This window comes from Cydia amplana, chromosome Z (assembly GCF_948474715.1).
Source record: "Cydia amplana chromosome Z, ilCydAmpl1.1, whole genome shotgun sequence".
In the NCBI taxonomy this organism is placed as follows: domain Eukaryota; kingdom Metazoa; phylum Arthropoda; class Insecta; order Lepidoptera; family Tortricidae; genus Cydia; species Cydia amplana.
The window spans coordinates 5,326,965-5,351,463 of record NC_086096.1 but is presented as its reverse complement, the minus strand read 5'-3'; the positions used below and the strand labels follow the sequence as shown (position 1 = coordinate 5,351,463).

At 36.9% G+C, this 24,499-nt stretch overlaps 2 protein-coding genes across 2 annotated transcripts in view; both read right to left on the bottom strand.

Annotated features, from left to right (window-relative positions):
* Positions 1–11,004: 11,004 nt before the first annotated feature.
* The window catches only part of LOC134660910 (transcriptional repressor scratch 2-like), a 49,797-nt gene continuing 36,302 nt past the window's right edge, over positions 11,005–24,499 (bottom strand). The window contains exon 2 of the mRNA XM_063516786.1: positions 11,005–12,859. Coding sequence (XP_063372856.1) covers positions 11,829–12,859 — 1,031 coding nt within the window. The 3' untranslated portion in view covers positions 11,005–11,828. The remainder of the gene's footprint in view (positions 12,860–24,499) is intronic.
* Positions 20,342–22,621, bottom strand: LOC134661581 (uncharacterized). Its single transcript, XM_063517709.1, has 3 exons — positions 22,618–22,621; positions 21,598–21,678; positions 20,342–20,602 (listed from the first exon to the last, which is right to left on the bottom strand). Exons 1-3 carry the CDS (start codon positions 22,619–22,621, stop codon positions 20,352–20,354), a joined length of 336 nt encoding a protein of 111 aa, XP_063373779.1. The 3' UTR covers positions 20,342–20,351.

Sequence of the window (24,499 nt, the reverse complement as noted above, 5' to 3'; positions counted from 1 at the left end):
AACGAAATTCTTTTATTTTACAACCTTGGGAATAAAACTATTTTTAAATAAGAGAGGAAAAGTGAACAGGGTGCCTAGCCATGATGCTCTTTATCACTCTTCCATATAAGTGCGACGGAGACATTGACAGTCACCGAGTTACAAAAACGTATGGTATTTTCGTAACTCAACGGGAAATTACTTTTTTTATCTAAATTGGGATTTCTTATGTATTCTACCCAGAATAAAATAAAATAAATCCACACTAAAATATAATCGGCCCATGCAAGGTCCCATTTCTCAAAAGCTTGTAAGTGGAAGTCCTTTTCTAACAAAAGCTGTCAAAAAGTGACATCCGCTTGTATTACAAGTTACAAGTTTTTGAGAAACGGGCCCCTGATAGCATTCTAGGGTTATTTAATAAAACACCAATTTTTACAATACAATTTTATTTTTATGAGTATTGAAACAATTCTAACTCTAAAATCAAAATGCAGAATGCAACAAAACTCATGTAGCTCACAATCAACGCAACTTACCGCACTAAAATTGTAAAACTATTATAACGCCATAACTTTGTGCTCTAGGTCTCTACTATTAATAGACTTTTGAACTACGTTTAACCAAATAACTACTAGTCATACGACTCATGTTTTTAATTTCTGATTCATACTTTTACAAACAGCACAAATAAAAAAACTATAAAAATATTAATTAACAATCATGTAGGTTTTTTGGTGTTGTGTTAAAATCATACTTACCTAATTGATGGCCAGTCTAAATAAATAGTTAAGAGGCTATAGTTCTCCAAATGCTACATTTTTTGCACGTATTTATTATAAATAAAAATAGAGATCCCTGTTAGATTTATGACGTAAATTAAATATTAAATGTTTGGGTCATTATTGGAACACTATTCCGAATCACATCCGTTGACAGATTTTCGTACAAGTTATCTTTTAGGAATCACAGCTACACAAAATGTGTCGTTTCCAAGCAGAAAGTCCCACTTTTGTCGCTTGCCATAAGGCCGCTATGACAGGTTATTCGTATAAAGATACAAGCAAATCTCATCCATATAGTAAGCGACAAAGTGGGACATTTGACTAGGTTTGGACACAAATATCCGAAAATGCAATCAAAATTAACAGCGATTTCGTCAAAAATGTACCAATGACAGTGACGCTGTTGAGAGTTAGGTTAGTAGATACTGTGTAGGTACACGCTAAAATGTGGTGTAACAATATAAACGATTAGGGTCATCTTTTTATTTTTTACTTACCCACAGGTATTTATTTCAAATCGTTCACGAAGATTTCTTTTTAAAGCTAGCCTTCGCCTCTCTTAGTAGCCAATTGAGCAAATAGGTAACAGTAAAGGTGATATTTAAATAAAACTGTAAAAAGTGTCCAATAATCCGTTGTATCGTTAACCTTTTCCACGCCGTGTCAAACACAAAAGCTGTCACTCAGACGCCACATCATTGAAGTGTCAAAAATGAAGTTGAACTTTATGTATATGCACGTAGGTCGATGTTGCTCTGTGGTCCGTGACCGATTAATCGGTCTTTGGCGTTGAACCTACGGTGCGGATATGGCGTCCAAAAGGTTAAATGGTTATTGTTTGCTGGATTCGTATGCGTATTCAAGGCCGACGATTGCTCTGTGAGCTTCAACAATTCCGAACCGTTCTTTTATTTTGACGTTTCCATTTTTAAATTGAAGCGCCATAAATCCAGCAGCAATTTGTTACTGGCCACAAAGGCTTTCGGATGGAGGCGCGAGCCCGAACGGTATTTACCTAAATGAAAAATAGAGCTTCAACGAAATGCTCTGGCTAAACTGGTGGAAAAAGTGTTCTGTACCAGTGTTAGACCTAGACCACGCGAGTTGCCCAATTTCAATTGTTTGATCAAAGCTAGGATTCGTTTTTCTGGCAATAACAAAAGCACGCTGCCATTAAAAGTTAAAACAGTTCCATGTTATCTGCACGACTGAAAATAGGTTGTCTCACCAGGTTTTTATTCAGTTGATTGAATTGACAGTTGATTGCCTGTGTTGCAAAACGTACCTACATATGTCGTACACATCAATTATCACTTAGGCCATTATTACCTTGACGTAAACGAATATTGATGAAGGGTGGCGCGGGAATTGTCTGGTTAATGCAGATTGTAACGATTAACTACACATAAATAAAGGCCGTTGAACGGTACGGTGTACATATTGGATTCACTATCATTTTCTTGGATTCATTATCAGTCGACTTTTTGACGTATCCAATAGGAATCCATTTATTTTATATTTTTAAAATTGTGTATTAAAAGATAGGTACTTAATGTAGGTTAGTTATGACACAATTTAAATTAAATTGTCAATTAATTTTAGATATTTGGGTAGGTATCGTAAGAGCTTCAAAAACATTTACTTTATTGTATTTTTGTAACGAGTAGAACCTAGGCTACTTTGTGGTTAATAAGTTGAAGTATGAGAATTGAATGAAACTTGAAATAAAGCAGACATGATGAATAAAATTTAATAATATTGATTTTTCATTATTTCAGGTTCTACTTACAATAAAATTAAAATATTTAGCAATTAAAACGTAGAACTTTTGTAGCGTTATTATTATTTTATTAATTAATTGAATGAAATATTAGAGGATATCCGGACTATTATATCAGAACTTTCTTAATGCTACTTCTATTTTTTTTATTAAAAAATGCAGGTAAAATAAATTGTTAGGAACAAAATGTAAATTCGACAGATCAAATGCAACAAGTAAGAATAATTAAATATTTCAATATGCTTACTTTACATACGTTTTTATTTGCTATAATATTTTATAATAATATATATTCCATGCAATGTTATACTAACTCTGTAGGTACTTTTGGTACTATAATAATTGCTTATTAGGAAGGAATAGATGAATTAAAAATTGACGTTCTACGATTAATGGTTATTTTGGAAAGGTACGACAGAATGGGTTGAAAATAAACTTATATTTACATTAATGTACATGGGTATGACTCCTAAAAGCCTTTGCGAGATGCCACATAATGTCTTAATAAAACTGTTGTATATTTGTGAAAAAATAATACAAAACACAGGTAGGTATCCGTACCTATACCTACTTCTGACAGGAAAGTATGTTTTAAAGTATTTTTTATTGAACAAATTATACACCTACTAAACCTTCCTCAAAAATCACTCTATTGAAAGACGAAAACCGCATAAAAATTTATTCAGAAGTTTTTAAGTTTATCGCGAACATACAGATAGACAGACGCGGCAGAGGATTTTGTTTTAAAAGGTTATTAATAATTAAAGAAGACCCATTTTAAGACTGAATTAACACAACCGACTAATCGAATAACATAACAGTAAAGACGCGAACATGGAACAATATGCGGCATTGCGCAAAGGCCTTAGAAGTACGTCCGTTGGTCAGGGTCAGGCTACCAAAGACACTCATTAGAGAATTTGGTCGACTTCTTCTTAAATATAGCGATTGCACGGCATCTTAGCTAGCTAGCTAGCTAGAGTTTTTGAAACTTTTTGTACGAGTGCACAATGTTCAATTGTTCAACCCTAAACGCAGGTAATATGTGCGTATAGGGTAAAATAAATACGTACATGTCCGATATTTTTTCCTTACATTTAAAATTTAGATCAATTCATCTCAATTCCTTTACATATTCAATAAGCTTGGATTTGCGGTGTCCATCCAATGAAATTGCTTGAAAAAAGGAATACTTTTTAAGTTGGTCACTCGCACAAAAAATAAGGCAAATTTTTAGTACTTTTCTGTGTATTCTACAATACCTTTCACATCCTAATGTTTCCTAGTCGATCGCTACGATTGCATCACATTACTCCGTCACTTCACTCTACTTCTAATGGTATAATATTCGTTAAATCTAAATGACTAGACCGTCTACAGGCTAGATTATCCTGGTTCTCAAAATCGACTGTAGAAAATAATTATACCATAATACTTTACATGATCACAGTGCTGTATGTTTACAAAATGAACATTAGACACCGATTAAAAGGTTTAAACTTAATTTAAATTAAATACGACAAATCATAATAAAATAATGAATATTGCACATATAACTTGTAGGTACACCTGATACATAAATTAATTAATTAATGTACACTCGCGAAAAAGTAACATTAAAAACATTTTTTTGTTTATAAGGTACTTGTGTACCTACCTACGCAAATTTGAATATCTCCGTTTATTAAAATAATAATAATGTAGGTAATAGTTAATTTCCTTCACCCTTAATAATTAATGTTAAATCATAATAATTCGTTTGTCACTCTGTAAAATGAGATATTTACAAATAAAACTTAGACATAATAACAATCAAGCCCTTCATTAAACTAATTAATATACACAGCACAAAAATGCACGTCACAAAAAATACCTGCGACATGTGATCCTTATTTAAAACATCGTAGATCCCTTGCGATCAAAATTCATTTTAACCATAAAAATCTTTCCAAAACTAGAGACGCCCACGACAATTGTGCCTATAATATTTCTAAAACTACTTACAATTTTTATGTTGTATGCCATATTGTCGTGGAACACTCTATAGGATTACACTCGCTAGTTCTAACAAAATGATCCCCGAGTTACAATTGCACTGTCTACAGAAATTATCGTGTAAATCGCTACTAGTTAGGTATCTAAATAAGTAGTACCAAACATTCCGTTTAGTTTACGACAATCGGAACTTCTAAATATTTATTTAAGAATCCCCAAAACCCTTTCAAAATATTAAAGAAATTCCGTACGTCAGTAACAACATTACATTTCCATATTTTAGTAATCTTCACATTATGTAAGGCATACTTTCCGATGAGTATTCTATTATAGATCTATATTATGATTACCTGCGGGGGTCATTTTGTTTCCATCTTACAGTGCTACAAGTAAACATTTTATTTCGTTGTACACGCAAAATAACTATAATTAAAAGATTCGTTGTAAAACTTCGATAGGTATTATATTGCTTGTATTTATTGCTTTTAGTAATACATACTAACTCTTCGTTAAATCACCAGAGGCTTGAAAAATAAAGCCAATATCTACAGTCAATGGATCGGAAACATTATAACAACATGTTAATTTTTTTTTTCAATGTCATACTTGTACCTTCATAATATATCAATCAGATATAATTAGATGCGATAGTTTGTTTTTTCAATATGATTGTGCATTTACAAGCCTCTGAACAATATACCAATCATCCCAAATTCACTGACAAAAACTTTGTAAATATTGCTTTTAACGTCTCACATCACAATCGGTTAATTATTATACATTTTGCTTTTCGAAGTTATCGTACAGTTAGACCATAATAGGCTCATTGGGGGAAATATTCAAATGTGTCTGTAGGTATATGCGTGCCTCGACCAGGCCATGTTGAACTATCAAAAAAATTATGAGGTTCTACCAACTGTATAAATAGCAAATCCTCAATATTGCGATGAATGTCTCATCAAATAATATTATTTTTATTTTTACTAATTAATTTAAAAGGCTTTTCGTCTACAGCCTACGTCCTTATATGTTGGATAGATGTAGCTTACTTAGTGTACATACATATTTGTATACATAATTACATATGCAAGGTATTGAATCCCGGTCAAAGCTTGCATATACCTACTTTATTACTAAGCTAAAACTAATATACAATTAAAAAAGTTTACGACATTCAATGCAAACAAACGAATAGCTTTAATTCTTGACTTCAAAATGACATGTAAATTGAATATTCATTATCAAACCAATGTATAAATACTTAATTCATGATTCCAATTAAAAGATTTTTTTCACATTTTATTTATATTTATCACTTGTTTACAGTCTACTTATCAGCGACATTTGGTAAATTAAGACTTTTGTCTTATTTTAATTACAATTGCATATTGCTTCGGTATTGCTCTTGTAGTATATTAGACTTATAGTATATTGCTATATGCTAGTAATGGCCTAGTAGTTACATTAAATCTAATGTTTTTATTGCTTAAGTTAATTGTGTATTGCTAGTTTGGACATTTTTTTATTTATTACTGTATTTGCAATCTTATCTATCATCTTTTTTTCCTTTTTTTGTTGTATTTATACGTTACTTAGATTGACGGGCAGTATGTACTTGGGTATTATAATATAATTTATATGAAATAAATGTAATAATTTTACGTTGTAGCACATACAGAGAAACAATGATGTTATGTACTTATGTACCTATTGCTTAATATAAGTAAGTCCTTTAAATTCATAATATTCAAACAAGCAATCAAATTATCCCGTTAATTTAAGTAACATAATTGTTTTTCATTGTAGAATTCATACTTCGTTGAGAAATTCATACTGTCATATTTTTGACCAGTAGGTAGGTATGTTGATTTCATTTTTATAAAAATGAAAGTTATTTTAAAAGACAGTGACTTTTAATACATCTTAAGCACAATCATTTTTACTGGAAACCTTCATGATTATTTTCTGACCGATTGCTTGAATGTCACTTATATTATGAGTGGCTCGACCGCTTTGCAGTGTATTTGCCATTTACGATGTTTACCGCAGCAAAGCAGTCTCCGTGTAAACTAACGACACTAGACGTGACTCACTAAGTTATAATCTATAATATATATAACTGTTCTTTTACCTACTATAAAAGGTATTTAATACTACACCTACAAAAATTGTAAAGAAGGAAAATTTTGGTACACAGGGAAATATTTACAATTAATTGTATATATTTTTGTATATAAGTTGGTTTCGTTAGTTACGTTACTTATTCGTATTCGCTACAATTACAATAACGTTAGTATAAATATTTGAATAAAATATTTTGCTTTAGACTTTTATTTAAAAGCTTCTTGCGACTACTACAAAAGACGATCGGGACAGGACAGCTAGAGTTTATAAGAGATCGAGGGAGTACTCGCGGATACTTCTACTCAGAAGGAGAAAGAGAAACGAACTTCGAACAGATATAAACCTACCACCTAGTCAATAATAAAAACAATTACTTTATAATTTACTCAATATTCGATGTCAGATTCGATTCAAATTTCAATATAGTACTCCAAAGCACCAAAAATATCTAAAAATCTACAAAATTTCTCGATTAAACAATAAATACGTACTACATTATAACCTACAATAGTATTGCTTATTCATTTACATTATATTGCTTTTACGCGCGACCATCGTCAGTTAAAACTATCAAAAAAGGTAAACCCAAATGATACTCAATAGTGATTACTAGGGGAAATATTAAATACTAGATTTAAAATGTGGCACTACAACTACTAGTAGGAATGGGAATATACGTCTAGGATCGAGTCCAGTGCCTCCCTAGGCTTTGTGTTAGTCCATGCAATGGAAGCCTCAGAGAGAGACCGACCTGTGCGCTAGAGTGAGACGCAGAGCGTGCTTTGATCTCTAATACGCAGAGATGCCCCTCTCCGACGATCCAAACAGTATGCGATGGTTTACATAGGATAGGTACAGACAGGGGGATGGCAACCAGCAACATAAATTAGACTGTGACAATGTTCGTCTCTAAATTATTGGTTTTGACAGTAAAATTGTACCAATAATTGCTGGCTTAATAGTTACAGGCCTTTATATGTATCTTATAATATTCGTTACAAAGTTCGTGCATTTTATCCCTATGTTCTCCAAACCTTATGTAACAATGTTCACGTGATCCCACTCATTAAGTAGGTACTTCAAAACCAAGCAGTCTGGATATAATTAAAACATCATATCACTTTTTCGTTGCCTTCCCCAAAATAACAACAACCATTCAGATCACTTCAACTGAACTAAATTAGTTAATAAGATTTTTAATTGAAACAGGAACGTCATCTTTTAAAAGATGGTAATTGACAGGCTTAAATTAAATCCACCAACGACGAATTGACTTGTGAGGCACTAACTAGAATCAACTGTGGTAACTTTTCCCTAAAACTTACTCTTGTTAACTTGTATAGATACTGTTACCCCAGTGTCGCTAAAGTAAGTGATTCTTTTATTTTGGTCGAATTCGATTATTTACTTCAGTTTTCAAAAAATAACCATACTGGAGCGCTTTGTTATGCATTTTTGCGTAATGTTAAAAACCTGATAATGTTGGCTGGTATTTACTACAACATGGTAAGACCCATAAATGTATTTTTATAACAAGTGAATCATACTCGTATCATGTCATAAAAATATGTTATTCTTTTTTCTGGAAACAAGGTCTTAAAAACTTGATCTTGTGGGTCATTTTATTGTCGACATAGAAAAAGGATCATTGGTTTTGCAAAATCAAACTGCGTCAGACTCCAAAACAGTCGATAATGGAGGGTAAACTTACCACAATTGATAGTAAAGAAGGGTCGTCGACCTCACAGGACGGCCAGGCTCCGAAAGTACCCATGTCTACGTCCCTACATTCCTATACACTATGGTGCTGGTAACTTTCCCTTCAATGGCCTATGCCTTGGAGGATATAATCAAACGGAGATGCCATGTCTGTAATTTTCTGTACAAAACAGTCTGCCGATTTTTGCGGGGGAGGGGAACGTCAAATGTATGCGTAACGTAAAAATAGCCATGTCAGATAAACGTCAGTCCATACATTGTGTATGACCGTTGGCCGCCTAATTTCGACAGAGGGGAAAGCCTGTTAATGGCTACTCCGTTTAGTTGTATCCTCCACAACACACATTTTCGTCCCGGTAACGCGTTTTGATCCCAACAACTGACTCCATTACATTTAAGGTAAATTTACCAAAATGATGAAGTCAAAAAAGTGACGATATATTTTTACCACAATTTTTTTGGGTTCTGCAGATATACATATACATGTATATTACTCAATTACGTGGATCAATGACTTACTAGAAATGACACCCGTCACCAACAATGAATTGTCATGTTAAACTACTTATAGATTCGTCATGTCTGTCTGTCTGTCTGTCCGTCTGTCCGTCTGTCTGTCCGTCCGTATGTCACAGCCACTTTTCTCCGAAACTATAAGAACTATACTGTTGAAACTGGGTAAGTAGATGTATTCTGTGAACCGCATTAAGATTTTCACACAAAAATAGAAAAAAAAAACAATAAATTTTTGGGGTTCCCCATACTTCGAACTGAAACTCAAACATTTTTTTTTTCATCAAACCCATACGTGTGGGGTATCTATGGATAGGTATTCAAAAATGATATTGAGGTTTCTAATATCATTTTTTTCTAAACTGAATAGTTTGCGCGAGAGACACTTCCAAAGTGGTAAAATGTGTCCGTCCCCCCCTGTAACTTCTAAAATAAGAGAATGATAAAACTAAAAAAAATATATGATGTACATTATCATGTAAACTTCCACCGAAAATTGGTTTGAACGAGATCTAGTAAGTAGTTTTTTTTTATACGTCATAAATCGCCTAAATACGGAACCCTTCATGGGCGAGTCCGACTCGCACTTGGCCGCTTTTTTCGATTAGATGACACTTCAAACATTGTTACTTGTTAACTTACCACATTATTTTAATTTAGACTAGAATTGTGGTTGGTCATGGTGCGTATCTGCGTATTTAAGAAAATCAGGAGATGTGTGTACCTTTTATCCTGTGAGGTCGACACGCGGGTGTACTACTCTACGGACTACGGGATTATCAAGACTGCGTCATTTCGACTGCGGTGCGCGACATTTTAGTGCCTACATTATTATTGCTTTTCGAATACCCTCTTCGCGAGCCGCGCTCGCCTCATAGCCTAGTTATCTCTAGCTTATTCTACGTCACCGAGTACACAACCCTTGGAAAAGCTGTGAAATGCGGTGTTCAGTCAATTGGAAGTAAACTTGCGCCTCTGTACCGTTAGGCACTGTAGCCGTCCTTTCAAGTGCAAAAACACTAGTTATGCAGTTGACAGAGCAGTGCGTATTTTGTATTACGTTTATAAGGGTTGTGTCATCGTTGTTCTACGGTTACTTTATTGCCAGTTACTTTAACATTTCTAATAATGCACGCTCAAACTAAAGGCATGCTGTCTGTTTGGCGCGGCCCTGCCTGCCGCCACAGTCAGGGCTACCACCCGCTTATCGTAGATAATAAAGAATTTTATTTTGGAAGGCTCATGACACGCTTAATGACGTGTTAGATTAAACTATGCTAGCAATCTTGACTACTGATCCTTAATTAAGGCTGTTAGGTGCCTGTTTATTTATTAGACTATTTCTGTTGGTGGTAACCCTAGCCATAGGGTGCGCACGTCGCGCCGCCGACACGCGCTCCAGCCCATTAACGTTTTTTCTCAACCTGGAAGTCACCTAAGTCTCAATAATTCATATTTAAGATTAATTAGTCGTAATACATATTATTGAAAGCCAAATGGATCCTATATATTTTTTTTGTTTTCAGTAAGTCATAAATATTATAAATATATATGTATAGCGTATAGATTACGGAAGGCTAAAGTTATTAAATGTGTAGGTACTGGTATTTGCGATGCTATACCTAGTAGATAATATGTATATAGTTAGGCAAGTACTGCTTCATATACGAGTATAAATACATTATGGCAACACTAATTGTCTGATAGACACGCAGTCGGGCGCAGTGATTAATTTACCTTTAGCTTGTTCATTATTTACGCCAATCATGGCCAAATTGGTTTAACAGATTGAGTTTGGCAAATTTATTTGCTAATTACAGTTCATGCTACAACAATAGAAGGTCGGCAATCAATTATGAAGCTAAAATATATACCTATTTGTTATATCAAGGGCCGCCGTTCACTAAAATGATAATCAGTATATGAAAAGTGATTGGTCAATAGCCATTCAAAGCTTTTTTGTCCTTAGCGAAGTGTTAGATCGTATGTTAATTTGCACGCTCTGTTGGTTACAACGCATCATGGACCCATCATTACTAGTATAAGTTATATATAGTATAAGTTAAAGGTCAGGGATTCTAGGAGCGTTTGCCCTCCGGGACAGTCGGGGAGCGGTGGAGCGGTGCGACGTGTCGCCGCTAAGGCACTGCCGCGGCCGGGCGCGGCACATGAGCGCCTTCGGACGGAAAGTTTTGGCAAGTTTCATACCGAGGGACAACCGGACGAACTGTCAGTGGCGTGTACAGCTCAGTGTCGGTTCATGTCTGATCCTGTGTACTCGGTTCTGACAGTCCCCGGCACCCGAGACGGAGACGTTCTCCTTGCTCCGTCGACTCCTCGGCTAACTTACACCCTATCTCTAACCTACGTAGCGGTTGTAAAAATCACCTACAAAAGATATTAGTTTCATCCATATTTCAATACTATGTATATAAGGGTATATTTATCGACGAGTACATACATATAGGTAAATGTTTAACGTATCGGGACGTCTGACGCTACGGCCTACTGCCGCGGGGCGGCCTACGGGGTCGTACGTTATTCGTTGTTTGCGAAACGTTGCTCGAGTGTCGCGGCGCCGGCGCCGCCTCCCCGCGCCTCCTCGACGCGGCCCCACACTCGCCACCTACACACTCATTCATTCGTACTAAGTAAATCAAAATACGACTAAACTATCTTCCGCTGTCGGGACGATCCACAAAATATTGCTTTTATATTGCTCTTGTTTACGTTGCAGCACAACCAAAATTCTTATTTAATACACGAGTGCCGAGTTCCGGAGGCTACAGGTCACGAGCGGGACGCCGAACGCTCGCTCCTAGTTTAAAAATTTGTAAATTTATATTACGCTATTATCTAAATTCATATTAATACTTTATGTTTAGTTGTAAACCATACGGCGGTTACGGTCCCTAGTTGCGTGTGCGCGTGCGCTAGCCCGACTCGGCGGGCTCGGGCTGCGGGGAATCGTCGTCGCGCACGCACGCCGACTCCTGGTGCTTGTTGAGGTAGCTCTTCAGTGCGAACGTCTTGTGGCAGCGCGAGCACTCAAAGTTCTTATCGGACGAGTGCGTCTGCATGTGCGCGCGGAGGTTGGAGCGGTCCGCGAACGCCTTGCCGCAGTGCGCGCAGCCGTACGGCTTCTCGCCCGTGTGCGAGCGCAGGTGCCCCTGCAGCAGCCACGGCCGCGAGAACAGCTTCCCGCACACGCCACATACATGCGACAGCTGGTGCGTTAGCACGTGCATCGCCAGCGCCGGCATGGAAACGTAAGCCTTGCCGCACTCGCCGCAGCGCTTCGCCGATACCGAGTCAAGACTGCGGTGTGTCTGCTTGTGTCGCGACAGGTTCGAGGAAGTCGCGTACCGTTTTCCGCATTCACTGCAGGTGTACTTGGACTTCGGTTCGGGTGGTGGTGGCGGTTCGACGGGCGAATTTACATAGTTTCGTCGTTTTGATCGGCCGTCGCTGACAAAAAAGGCGTCGTAGGTGTACGCGACGGTTTCTCGTGGTCTTTCGGGGCTCTGTTCCGCAGCTACGGGCTCAGGAGGCGGCGGTGGTGGCGGCGGCGGCTCTGGGGGCGCGGGGTCGACCCGGGGTGGTGTGGTGAGGAATACTGCGTGTTGGCTGAGGTCGAGGATGGCGTGGGCCGCGTTGAGGTCTTCTTCCGCGCGATGGAGATGTGCGGCGCGGTTCTCGAGGCAATAGGGGCGGTAGATGTCCTTCTTTTTGGGCGGGAGAGAGAGTAGAGCGCCCGTGCTCGTGTAGCACATGGAGATGGACTTGCCGCTCGCCGGTGGCGGGGGAGGAGAAGAAGACTGAAGCTGCACGTGGAGGAAGGGCTCGGGGGAGGCGGACAGTTGCAGAAGGGCGTAGGAGAGCGGCGGGGAGGTGTCGGCCGTGGCGCTCACCTCGCTCGGCAGCCGCGCGGTGAACTGCGAGGAAGGCTGCTCCTCGGTGTAGCCTGTCGACAAACGATACAATTTAAATTCATACTTCCTTTAAGTTTTCTGAAACGTTTAAGGGCAGTGAACAACATACATTAATTTATTATTGGCATTTGTGAATAAACGATTTTGGCTTGCTCCCTGGGGACCCAGACAAGATGACAATTGTTGATAGAAAATGCCAATCGAAATCGAAATAATGTATGGAAATAGTCACGTGACTTTTCGTGGCATCTGGCATCCCGATACCTTTTTTCTATTCATTTTCTCTGCGTTTGTCGATGTACGATTGTCATCTTCGCTAGGTCCCTAGTAGACCTCAAGTTTAAGTTCTTTGAGTTGACCGTGCACAATTGAACATAGCCCGCGTCCGCGCTACAGGTTACAGGATTGGCTACAAGTGACGGCAACCTGTGGCGCGACCTGTGGCCGATCTTAAGGACACACCCAGACCTACCGATCATTAAGCTACACCTGTCTATAAACGCCTTAGAAACGTTTTCACAAGGCGTTTAGTCCTGCGACTAAAACGCCCAATGAGAAAGGCCCCTAAGTATCCTCCTACAAATAATCTTACTCTATAACTGCGCATATTGTATATCAAGCCCTATCCCGCAATAATAATACGTTCCCCGAAGTATTTGATCAGAGCTCCTCTGTGACTTGATTGCAAAGATAACTAGCAGACTATTTTCATTGTCTGAGTACCTACAGATATTTCATGGAATGTTTTTTCGAAGTACTTATTAAGACATGTGTATTTTATAACGAGGTTTTTTTTAGTTTAAGAATTCACTACACATACCTAACTAAATATAATGAGTGTTGCTAATTTAATTATGCACTTATATAAATTCTTGTATCTTTTAACTACCTATGTAGCCCATGTAGACCAAGGTTAAACGTCTGAATCTGTACTGAAGTTATAAAATATATACCGAGAGAAAAAGAATTCATAATACCCTATAGGTATTTTTTTTTTGTGTGAAATTTGGTAGCGAAATACTAGTATTTTCATAAATAAGGTATAACTCAGTCAAATCCAAAAAGAACGATGCGACGATATTTAATTACGTATTGAACTTGTAGACCATATGCTTAATAAACGGCATTTATTGCAAAAACTTAAATATAAATACAAACTAAAAATATAAAAAATAAATACTTACTAAAACCCGTCCCGGGCTGTCCCTGACGCAAAGGTGCCCATCACGCTCGCTGCGTTGCCGCGTTGTATTGCGATGGACAGCCTTTGCATCAGGAAGAACCCGGAGCGGGGGTCAAGGCCCCTTTCGCTCAGGCGACGACCCAGCTCGCGAAGGAAGGTCTTACCCTCCGCGCACCAGCAACCTGAAGTCTCATATGCTTAATTAGGTATGTATAGGGCTTGTGGATACTACAACTAGTATTGGACTATTAGTTGGGTGGTTTTGTGGTTGTGTGAGCTTGGGTAAGCCAGTTAGACGGACATCATACCGATGCGGCTTCCGCATGATTTCCGCAGTGCAAATGGGACGTCGCTGAAGATGTTTTGGTTTCATTACACCTGCATTTCGTTTTACACATTACCAAAATGCCTATATTTCAAAACGAAATAGTGTGAAAATATGTAATGGGTTTTTATTTCGCATAATACATTTCTAATATACGCTACAGGTATTCAACGCAAGCAATGTGTCAGCTGCCATATTTTTCCATAGATTACAACGGAAGCGTATTACATAACGCTTCTGGTAACGTGTAGTTCGGCCTTTACGTACCTATCTCCCGTCCTGGGCTTGGTACGTGGCCGAAATGATACCTCTGGAATCTCGGATTTTCGTATAAATATACTGATTGAACATTTTAATTAACGTAAAATAATTAAAATTCATGACGGCGCCCGGCGGGACGATGTTTCGAATGTTTTGTCAGCAACACATTCGCGGACATCAATTCAATAGGCTAGATGACAAATTTTTATTTATGATATCAATCAATCAGGTTTGTTTTTAGGATCAAATGTCTATATGGGACCCATTGCATTAAAGCAATGCAAAAGTCAGATATGATAGTCAAAGTCCGACAGTCGTACTTCACTCGCGAACACGCCCCGAACAAAACGCTATATGAACGTGACGTCAAGGTCACTGAGATCGCATCTTGAAGTATGAACAAAACAAGAAAATTGCATTTTTGTCGGTGAAATATTGCGTTTATGTATATAGTTGCTATACAATCTTTTTTTTGATAAAATGTGAGGAATCGAATGGTATCCTTACTTATTTCGTATTTAAATGTGAAAAAAAAACTTAAATTTTGAAACTTTCAGGTGTTGTATTATTATTTCCATATACTTTTTTAAATTCCACAATATTGTGATAAATTGCTCATTTGCTATTTTAGTAGATTTTGTTATAAAATTCAACATGTGTCATCATCAGCTATACGAAAGAATCATTTCGATAGTTCGATATTCATGCATTATTTTGTACAAAAAAAACGAATTTAGTCCCATCTGGGTGCGTAGCCAACATGCCAATTGTTTATGCTCCATAGCGAAACAAACGCAACTGTCACTGTCTCACTATTATGAATAGAGAGACACAAAGCGTTTCGTTATCGTAGCGCAAACAATTGTCACCTTGGCTAGGCGCCCAGCAATAACCTTTAACTTAAAATATCTGTACCAGGCCGCGTAGCCAACGTGCCAATCCCTTACGCTCCGTAGCGATCGAAACGCAACTGTCACTGTCACACTAATATGGAATAGTGATAGAGAGACACAAAGCGATTCGATGGCGAAGCGATAGATTGTCACCTTGGTTAGGCCGCCTGTTCATATTTCAGTTCAATAAAACACCGTTAAAATATAGGTTTTTTGTCAATCAACTGGCCAACATAGCTGTAGGTACCTATTTGTTTACATTTTGTGATTTCTATTAAAGTCCAGTTTAACCAAAAACTGTCTGGAATAGCCTAAAGTTATGCAGCTCAAAATGTCATCCCTAAAACAAAAAGCTACTTTGTACCTGTATTATAAAGAATTTCGCCTCACAAGCGCTTTTATTCCCACATATATCTCGGTCTCCCAGTTCTATTGTAAGGAAGCGCCATTGTACCTTCGTATCTCAGGAAGTGGCCCCGACTTCGCCTTGACACACATCAGATTGTTAACAGACGGCTCGAGAAATGTCTCCAAGAATGCAACGAATAGCTACCAGCGTATATCTAATGCGGGCGGTGCACTGCGACTAAAAAGTGTGACCAAGAAGTCAAGGTACAGAATTGCAACGTTTTGTTAACGAAGTCTTGATCTCAACTTCAACGAGACAATTTTAGAGTCCGTCTAAGCCACTAATGTAGGTCGCACACGGGAATGTTACGCCATTTAGGGTCCTAGCTAAATTAGTTGTTCCATACTTACGCTATGGAATGTGCAATTTGGCTAGAACCCTAAATGGCGTAACAATCGCGGAGCGTGATGGTACATACAAGATTACCTGTTCTTCCGAAATGTTAGGGTATATCTAGGTAATATTTCGGTACAATAATATGTAAACGACACTATTATGTAATTCGGTGCATAGTTAGATTTATTTTGGAAGAAAAAATATACCACTACCTTTGAGGTTATAAAATTTCTAATCTGAATTAAACGGACTAGGAAATAATTCTTTGAATTTAACGCTATTGATCTTAGCATATTTACTGCCGAATCTTTCGCGAATTCGAATTTCGCGTGGTTATTTCGTTTCCTTTTTCAGTGTGGGTACCAATTTAGCAATCTTATATTTGCAAGCAAGGCAAGGTAATTTAATTTCAACGCCGATAAAGCTAAGACAGCTTTACAAGACGTACTACAGTCAGCATCAATAGAAGGGATCTGCTACCCTGGGATTCCTTTCCAAATAGACATATTTCTACAGTTCACGTTCAAAAGTATTTCTTGTAATAATGGGTAGATACACAATGTACACATATCTCCTTTTGTTAAACTACGTATTAGAGAGTATTTCTGACGAATACTCTGTTCCGCTTATTTTCACGCTTACTGTACAAATAACAAGCAACAACGGTTGCATTCCGGGAGTGCCCATAGAAGTGAAAACTCACCTCACTATGTTACCGACACCCGGTAACACGATACATACGTTTAGCGGAGGTATTCTATTTATTTATTATACTCGTATATTATTATCATTCTCAAATAAGATCACACTTTTTCATTGACATGTATTTGAGCGTTTTCTAAAAAAAGTGTACATTTCATTCATGTCTTCAAAATATTGACTTCTTGGGCTCATTTTACTCAGAATCATTTGTACATTTACGCCTCATACATAAAAAAAATGTGTCCAAAGATTTCCTTTCCAGATCGTCACATTCTTGTATGAAATTCTTTTTATATTTGTATGAACGTGACGCACTGGGAAATACATTTTTCATACAAAATTTTGGGACACATTTTTTCATGTATGAGGCGTGAATGTACAAATGATTCCGAGTAAAATGAGCCCAAGAAGTCAATATTTTGAAGACATGAATGAAATGTACACTTTTTTTGGAAAACGCTCATTTACATACTGCCATAACAACGTCAAATTATTTGAACATAGGTAAAGAGTCTTGAAAAGGAGTCCGCAACATAAATGTCAAGTAACATTGAGTTTTTCTTTATTAATTTAAATGCCATCTAAATTATGAGTTGCCATCTAAACCTTACGCCCCTTATGGTCACGTGATCGCCTTACGCTGTCTCGAGTTTATCATTTTTTCCCCACCTCAAAAAGTGCCCAGCGCTGCTAAAGAAGTTTTCACTTCAAAAAGGACAGCGTATTTTGGTACGAACAGCGTTGGTATTTGGTAAGAACAGCGAAAAGGAATAATAATATGATAATTAGGTAGTAATTTTATACAACTTGAAATAGGAATCTCACAGTCAATTTTAAATTTCATAACAATTAATCACGACTGCATTTTTTCCGTGCATGGTTGGTCGGGTATGAGAAATTGAACCCTAACGAGTAGCAAGCATAGAAAAATACATATATTAATAACCTATCTGAAGGCCTAAAGTAGTAAACCTCGATTTTATACAAGAATTGCATTTAGCTGGTCCCAATATATGTTATCACAATGTTATACATATTGTGAGGTATATATTGTTGCGAACGAGTAAAGTCAAATCAAGACCAAATTTTTCAATATTTGAATGCCGCTTCTGGCCATGAGATTCATATGGAAAATTTAATATCGTAACTGCACCGGGTCGGTCAACTCGAGGTAAATTTGAAAACGTTTACGTCTGTTTGCGAGTGCCATCGAGATATGCCTATTGGACGCTGTCTGTCAAACTGAAACCTATTCGAGTCTGCAATGTATCAGATAGCTCTATTAGCAGACCGTTTCAATCATAGCAACGTTCCAACACTACGAGGCCGATTCTGTGCTGAGGCTTATAACAGTTAAATATAATTTACTTTTTATTTCGATACGACCTTTAGTCATGCCATCAGGCATCTCACGCGCAGCAAAAAGTGAGAGCGTGAAATCTTAAGACACAGCACCCGATTGATGCAGCATCGCGTTGCAAGATCGTATAAAAATAAACACTGGTAAATCAGAATCGGCCCCCGCCGATTCGGCAATAGCCAGAAAATCGATTTAACAACTTGTTGGTTCGCGGCGTGGATAAATCGAATGGTGCGCCTCGGCGGGTGCAGCATTCGATTAATTAAGGCTGGGCGGGCGCCGAACAAAGACCAGGATACTACATGCTGTACACAACGTGTACATAGCCTCTGAACATATTGAGGGTTTTTATAACCGTTATCCAAAGTTAATAACAATCGGTTTAATTCGGTTTAGTACTCGTATATGGGAAGGAACTAACGTTTTACGATTACATATATATTATTCATATAATCCTGGGCCACCTGGTCGGTCCGACGTAACAGCAATTACATAGATGGGTTAGTAAGATGTCAATCAATTCTACTTCCTGTGATATTGCATTGTTTTCAAAAAAACGTGCAGAAACATTCAAATTACAAAAATAATGCGAGTAAAAACGCCCCATACAAAAGCGCGGCCTGTGAAGTCACAGTTTTTAGTTATTTACGCCGCACATAAAAAATGATTTTTCGTTATAGCATAACAAATTAATTAAGTGTTGAATATACATATGGTAATGAAAAAAAATTACCTTTTAAAAACCCAACCATATTTACAAAAGATTAATAAAAATATGTGGATTTTACATTTATGCATTAATTCCGTGTTGTTGAACATGTTTATTGAACAACATTTTCATAGTTTGCCGTAAGTTCATTCAATTGTTTACCGTATTCTCGCCATTTTGTAGGCCATGTAAATTCAATTAATTTTATGTTTTATTATAAACAACTGATTAACTTTTTTTATGGAATTAAAAAAATACTCTAGCTCTTAGCCGCCCACTCGTCAAAACTTGCCAAAAATGCAATTTTGATTTGTCAAAACAAAGATTCAAATTAGAATGGAACAGGAGACCTTTTTATAGGTCTCTGGGCGGCTATAGGCTAGGAGGTTCTTGGGAAGAATCCTTACATGTATAGAAATAACTTCCAGAAGAGATCAATGCAAGTCTACAACAATAATTTGTAAGATTTTGAACTCTAACACGGCACAAGATCGAGTATCACACAGCACTAGATGCCGTGCCTGCGTAATCGAACAATGCAATTAATTGCCACTTTGAAATTTTAATGAACGCGCTGTTTCGGATGATCGTTGCGTCGAGCTCCGGTAGATAAGGGCCCATTTAAACGATGCGAGAACTAGCATGCGAGTTTCATTACATTGCGGGTTTTGATCGGTCTGCTGAATTGGACGTAACCAATAGTCCGAAATGTAACTAAAATCGCATGCGACCTAACTCGGCGAATCGACAGACAAGGCTTGTTAAATGATGAGTTGCCAAATACAGGTTGGCTATTCTGAGGGGCTACCGCGAAAACCGAATTTCGCAAATTGCGGGGATCTTTCTCTTTTACTCCAATGAAGGCGTAATTAGAGAGAAAAATGTCCACAATTTGCGAAATTTGGTTTTCGCGGTAGCCCCTCAGCTTGTTGCTTTTGTCTATAAGTAGACGAATGGTAAAGGATAAAGTCAGAAGAGGATAATCCTTCTTTTATATTTCTGTTTGCTGATTGTTCCTATTATTAATCATGCTCAGCGTTTATCTATTTATTCGTTGTATTACTTTAAACTTTATTGTACATAAACTTGATGTTCGACTGGCAAAGTGGAGAACCTTTGGGAGCGTAACTAAGTGAAAATCGTAAATAAGTAATCAAATACGCCAATAGAAAAGCATTAGAATGTCAGAACGAGAAGTCAGTAGATCATTTCCATACGATACTTCTCAGATATACCTATTAGGAGTATAAAATGTACCAAGACAAGACCCAAGTAACTAGAATTGTTTATCAAATATTTATTAGAATTATAATATTTTCAAAATACGAAATAAATATGGTTCGACGCTATTTTTTGTCCATCGTTTCTTTGAACGCGCTAGCCCCCGCTTGCGCGCCCGCTTTTAAAGCATTCAGCAACGTACTCCCATACTCCGCCAAGCACTTGGAAATGTCTTTAACATTCTTCTTCTGTTCATTGGCTATTTTACCCACAGCCTCTTTGAACTTTTCGGCGGTTATTTCAGTCTTGTCGGCGGCGTCATCGAAATATGATCGTACTTTGTCCTCACTTTCTTTCGCTTTGTCGATGATTTGAGCTAAAAGATAAACGCCCGTCCTTTAATATATTAAATAAAGTAGTACCGTAAAATGGGGTGGGTAGGGGCAAAACTGACATTCAAACCTCGATAACATTTTATTTTTACATATGCAAACTGAATGGTGTATATAATAAGTGTTCCGGACGTTTGTATTTTAGTTTTTATTTTATTTTGGGTAGGTCCATTTCATAACTTTGACGATAAACAGGAAATCCCACCTCACCCCGTAGTCCGTCGTAATTGGGGTGAGATGGGATTTCATACAAAGGCGATTTTGGAAGATTGTTGGAACGATTTTTTTATTATAAGTGTTACTATAGCTCCATTTTAAATTGGAATACATTATTTTTGTAGCAGTAGCCTTAAAACCCCATATCACCCCCCATTCATAACCCAACTCTCCCCGCGAACCCTACTCACCCCATTTTAAGGTAAGTACGTGACAGGTCGTTAATACACTACAGGGTTAGATAAACGTCGTTACAGGAGCGTTCATACTTTGCAACGACTTACAGAGTAATTTCGAGTACATCTTTGAGAAATATTTCTCGGTGCTTGCTTCCTCGAGAACACTCGTCATTCGTTTATCTAAATAAGTAAATACCTAACACTATAATACGATGGCAATCTGACCAAACAAAAATTTGTTTGCTTTAAAGTGTGACATAATTCCAGAAGCTACAAGATCTGACAGTCACAGCGGGTCTGTATGCATCTATGTGCTCGTTTAATTTGTGCAAGAATTTATTAAGATTCAAATCGAATAGATATCATAATTGTATTCCCAAATACGTTATGAGGAGCGTGTATAATGTATACCAAAATTATGTCTCCAAATACAAATCGGTTGTTAGAAGTTAAGAGAGTAGGTACTTAAGCTTTTTTATGAAATCTAATTTATACATATTTCAACCAAACTAAGAACTATAGGTTACACTAAAATATTACTTACATCTACTTCTATATTTATAAAATACCTTCTGTGAACTTACAATCCTGCAGCCACTTTACTATGCCATCTACGCTATTTTTTCCAGCTTTCTTAATTTGATCATAAGTTGCTTGCAAATCGCCTGTTAATAAATAAACAAAATAATAATTTTTAGTAAGTACCTACTTAAATATATCTGCTGTCTTATTACTGGACGAGCGCTTGTCTTTACAAGCGTAGTCCCATTTTCCTCCCTGGCTATTGACATTATTGAAAATATTTTCGTACAGTTTGTTGTATACAAATCACAACTATGTCTGTTCTATTGTATATAGTCAACGAAGGGGTTGCATTTATTAGATTTTTTAATTAGGTATTATACGATTTAGAAGTGGAAATCAAACTCCATACAACTTTTCAAAAGCATCTAACTCTCATAAATCATAATATATGTATTTAAAATCGAAAAACATCAAAGGAAGAGATATAGCTATGGTTAATATACATTAAATTGTGTAATTTATCTGTAATGTCCATATCCAGAGCAAAAAATGAGGACTACATTTGTATGGAAAAGCAGTCGTCCTCTTTCCTCTTAATTCTTATAACTCCACGATATATATATATTTATTCTTACATATAAGTATTATATGAATTATGTATATCAAAACATATTATTGGGCTCGATTGTGTAAGTTAGATCTATAATTTAAACTGTAACTGGTTCCCCGCGATACAGGCTTAGCCTAGTGCGGAGACCTCTGACAATTTCTGTTATGTATTCTTTTGAAAATATACTTAGTTATACTTAATTTAGGAATATACAGAGTTCAATGTGACGCAACCAAGAGCCGAATTGCACATTTACACGCACTCGCTTGTTCGTGGACCCTGCTACACTACACCGTGTAGACTCATCATCTAGTCATATGGCAGGCTGGCGTGCTGCATTTGTATAAATTAGCCCACAAGCTTGCTGAAAATGTATTTGACGGGCGTGTAAAGTCGTAGCCACGTAGAAATAATCACGAGAAATAGTAAATATAAATTATCGGAATTATTAGATTTCAACTATACTAACCCATGGTACTTAGAGTTCCTCCAAATATCAACGGAGCTAACGATTAAGTATATGTTTACAAACTATTATGCAGCTTTATTCTGAATAGTAAAAGTTGTTCAAGTTTTTTGTACAAATATGTAGTATAATAATTCTTTTAACAGGATTTTAGGTTGACAATCGTCACGTCAAAACATTTGTCCGAAACGTCTGGAAATATAAACCCACTCCGTCACCGACCAAATAAAGCCATTATACATTATAAAGGTACACTCTTCGAAACATGAAAACTACAGAACGACAATTTGGTCACACCTTTAAAATAAATAAAATATTCATTGTCACTGCCCAGGGGACAGTACAACGAACAATTATTCTTGTATCTAATACCTTTAAACTAGCAATTCTTGTTTATTTATATCTAGTACCTTTAAACGAGCAATTCTTGTTTATTTATATATTTATATATATATATATATTTCGGGGATCTCGGAAACGGCAAATTTTGAGTTTTTATATGTTTTCCGAGCAAAGCTCGGCCTCCCAGATATTATGTTATTATATGTTAGTATATGGTGAAAACTAGGCGTGGCCGGAGTGTAGTTACTGCAGAAATAAATACGTCAATCAGAAATATGAAGTCACTGCGCCTCAGCAGCATTCTGTATTGTTTAGTCCACAGGTTTATTCGCCTTAGTTATTACGAACCAACAAAACAAGGTTATAATTTTTCTAGAGATTTATTTCTGTTTAAACAGTTTAATAACTTGTCACTATTTAATCCCCAAGGCGCCCAGTGCTGCACTAGCGCCCGCCTGGACCGCGGCCCCCAACGCACCCACATACTACTCCAAGTCTTTCGCTAGATCTTCGACACTCTTCTTCTGATCCGAAGCTATTGTACCGACGACCTCTTTGAACTTATCGGCGGATATATCGATCTTGTTGGATGCGTCTGCGAAATATGAACTGACTTTCTCTTAATTTTCTTTGGCTTTGTCGATTATTTTAGCTAAAAAATATAGTGTCATTTTAGTATTATAACAGCTTTTGGGTCAGTTAACTCTTATAACAATTTTATTGGGGGATTACAATTAAGTAGGTACTTTTCCAATTTCCAACAGCCTAATTTGACGTCAGTTGATCCATAGTAAGTTAGAGCCGCAATAATAAGAAAATGTACATTTAATACGATAGTTCGCAATAATACTTATAGATCACATGCAACAGATTCTAGCTAGAGGAAACTTACACTCCTGTAACCATTGAACAATGCCATCCACAGAGTTTTTTCCAGCTTCTTTGATTTTATTAAGCACCCCTTGTAAGTGAGCTTATGTAAAAAAACAGGAATAATAAATTACTCTGATCTCTTTTATACGTACTGGGAAGCAGTACCAATACCCCACATTCAATATAACGTAGAAACGTGTGTCTATTTTGAAGTAGAAAACTATAAGTTGGACGTCGAAAAGATGTAATATTTTATATCGTTATAAAACTTATGAAAGAGATTGCAATGGTAAAGTATTATCGATTTCAGAGATTACTTATGTTTCTCCCGGAAGGGTAATACCATTCCATCTTGTTCCTTGAGGTAATACGACCTCAAGGAACAATATGGAATTAAAACTAAGGAGTGACATCGCGACAACATGTGCTATCTACATATATCTTTGAAAATGGGGTGGCGTATACAAAAACAGACCCGGAAGCTTAATAAAACGTACTAACTCTTAAATAAAATACTAATAAGTACCATTGGTATGTACTTAATTAGAGCACTAACTTTTAGTATAATTGTATTGGTTACGATAGCCGTTAGGCTTTTATAGAATTATTATAAATACATATGTATGTGTTATATTTACCAACCCATGATACTGATTGAGTTGAAGTGATT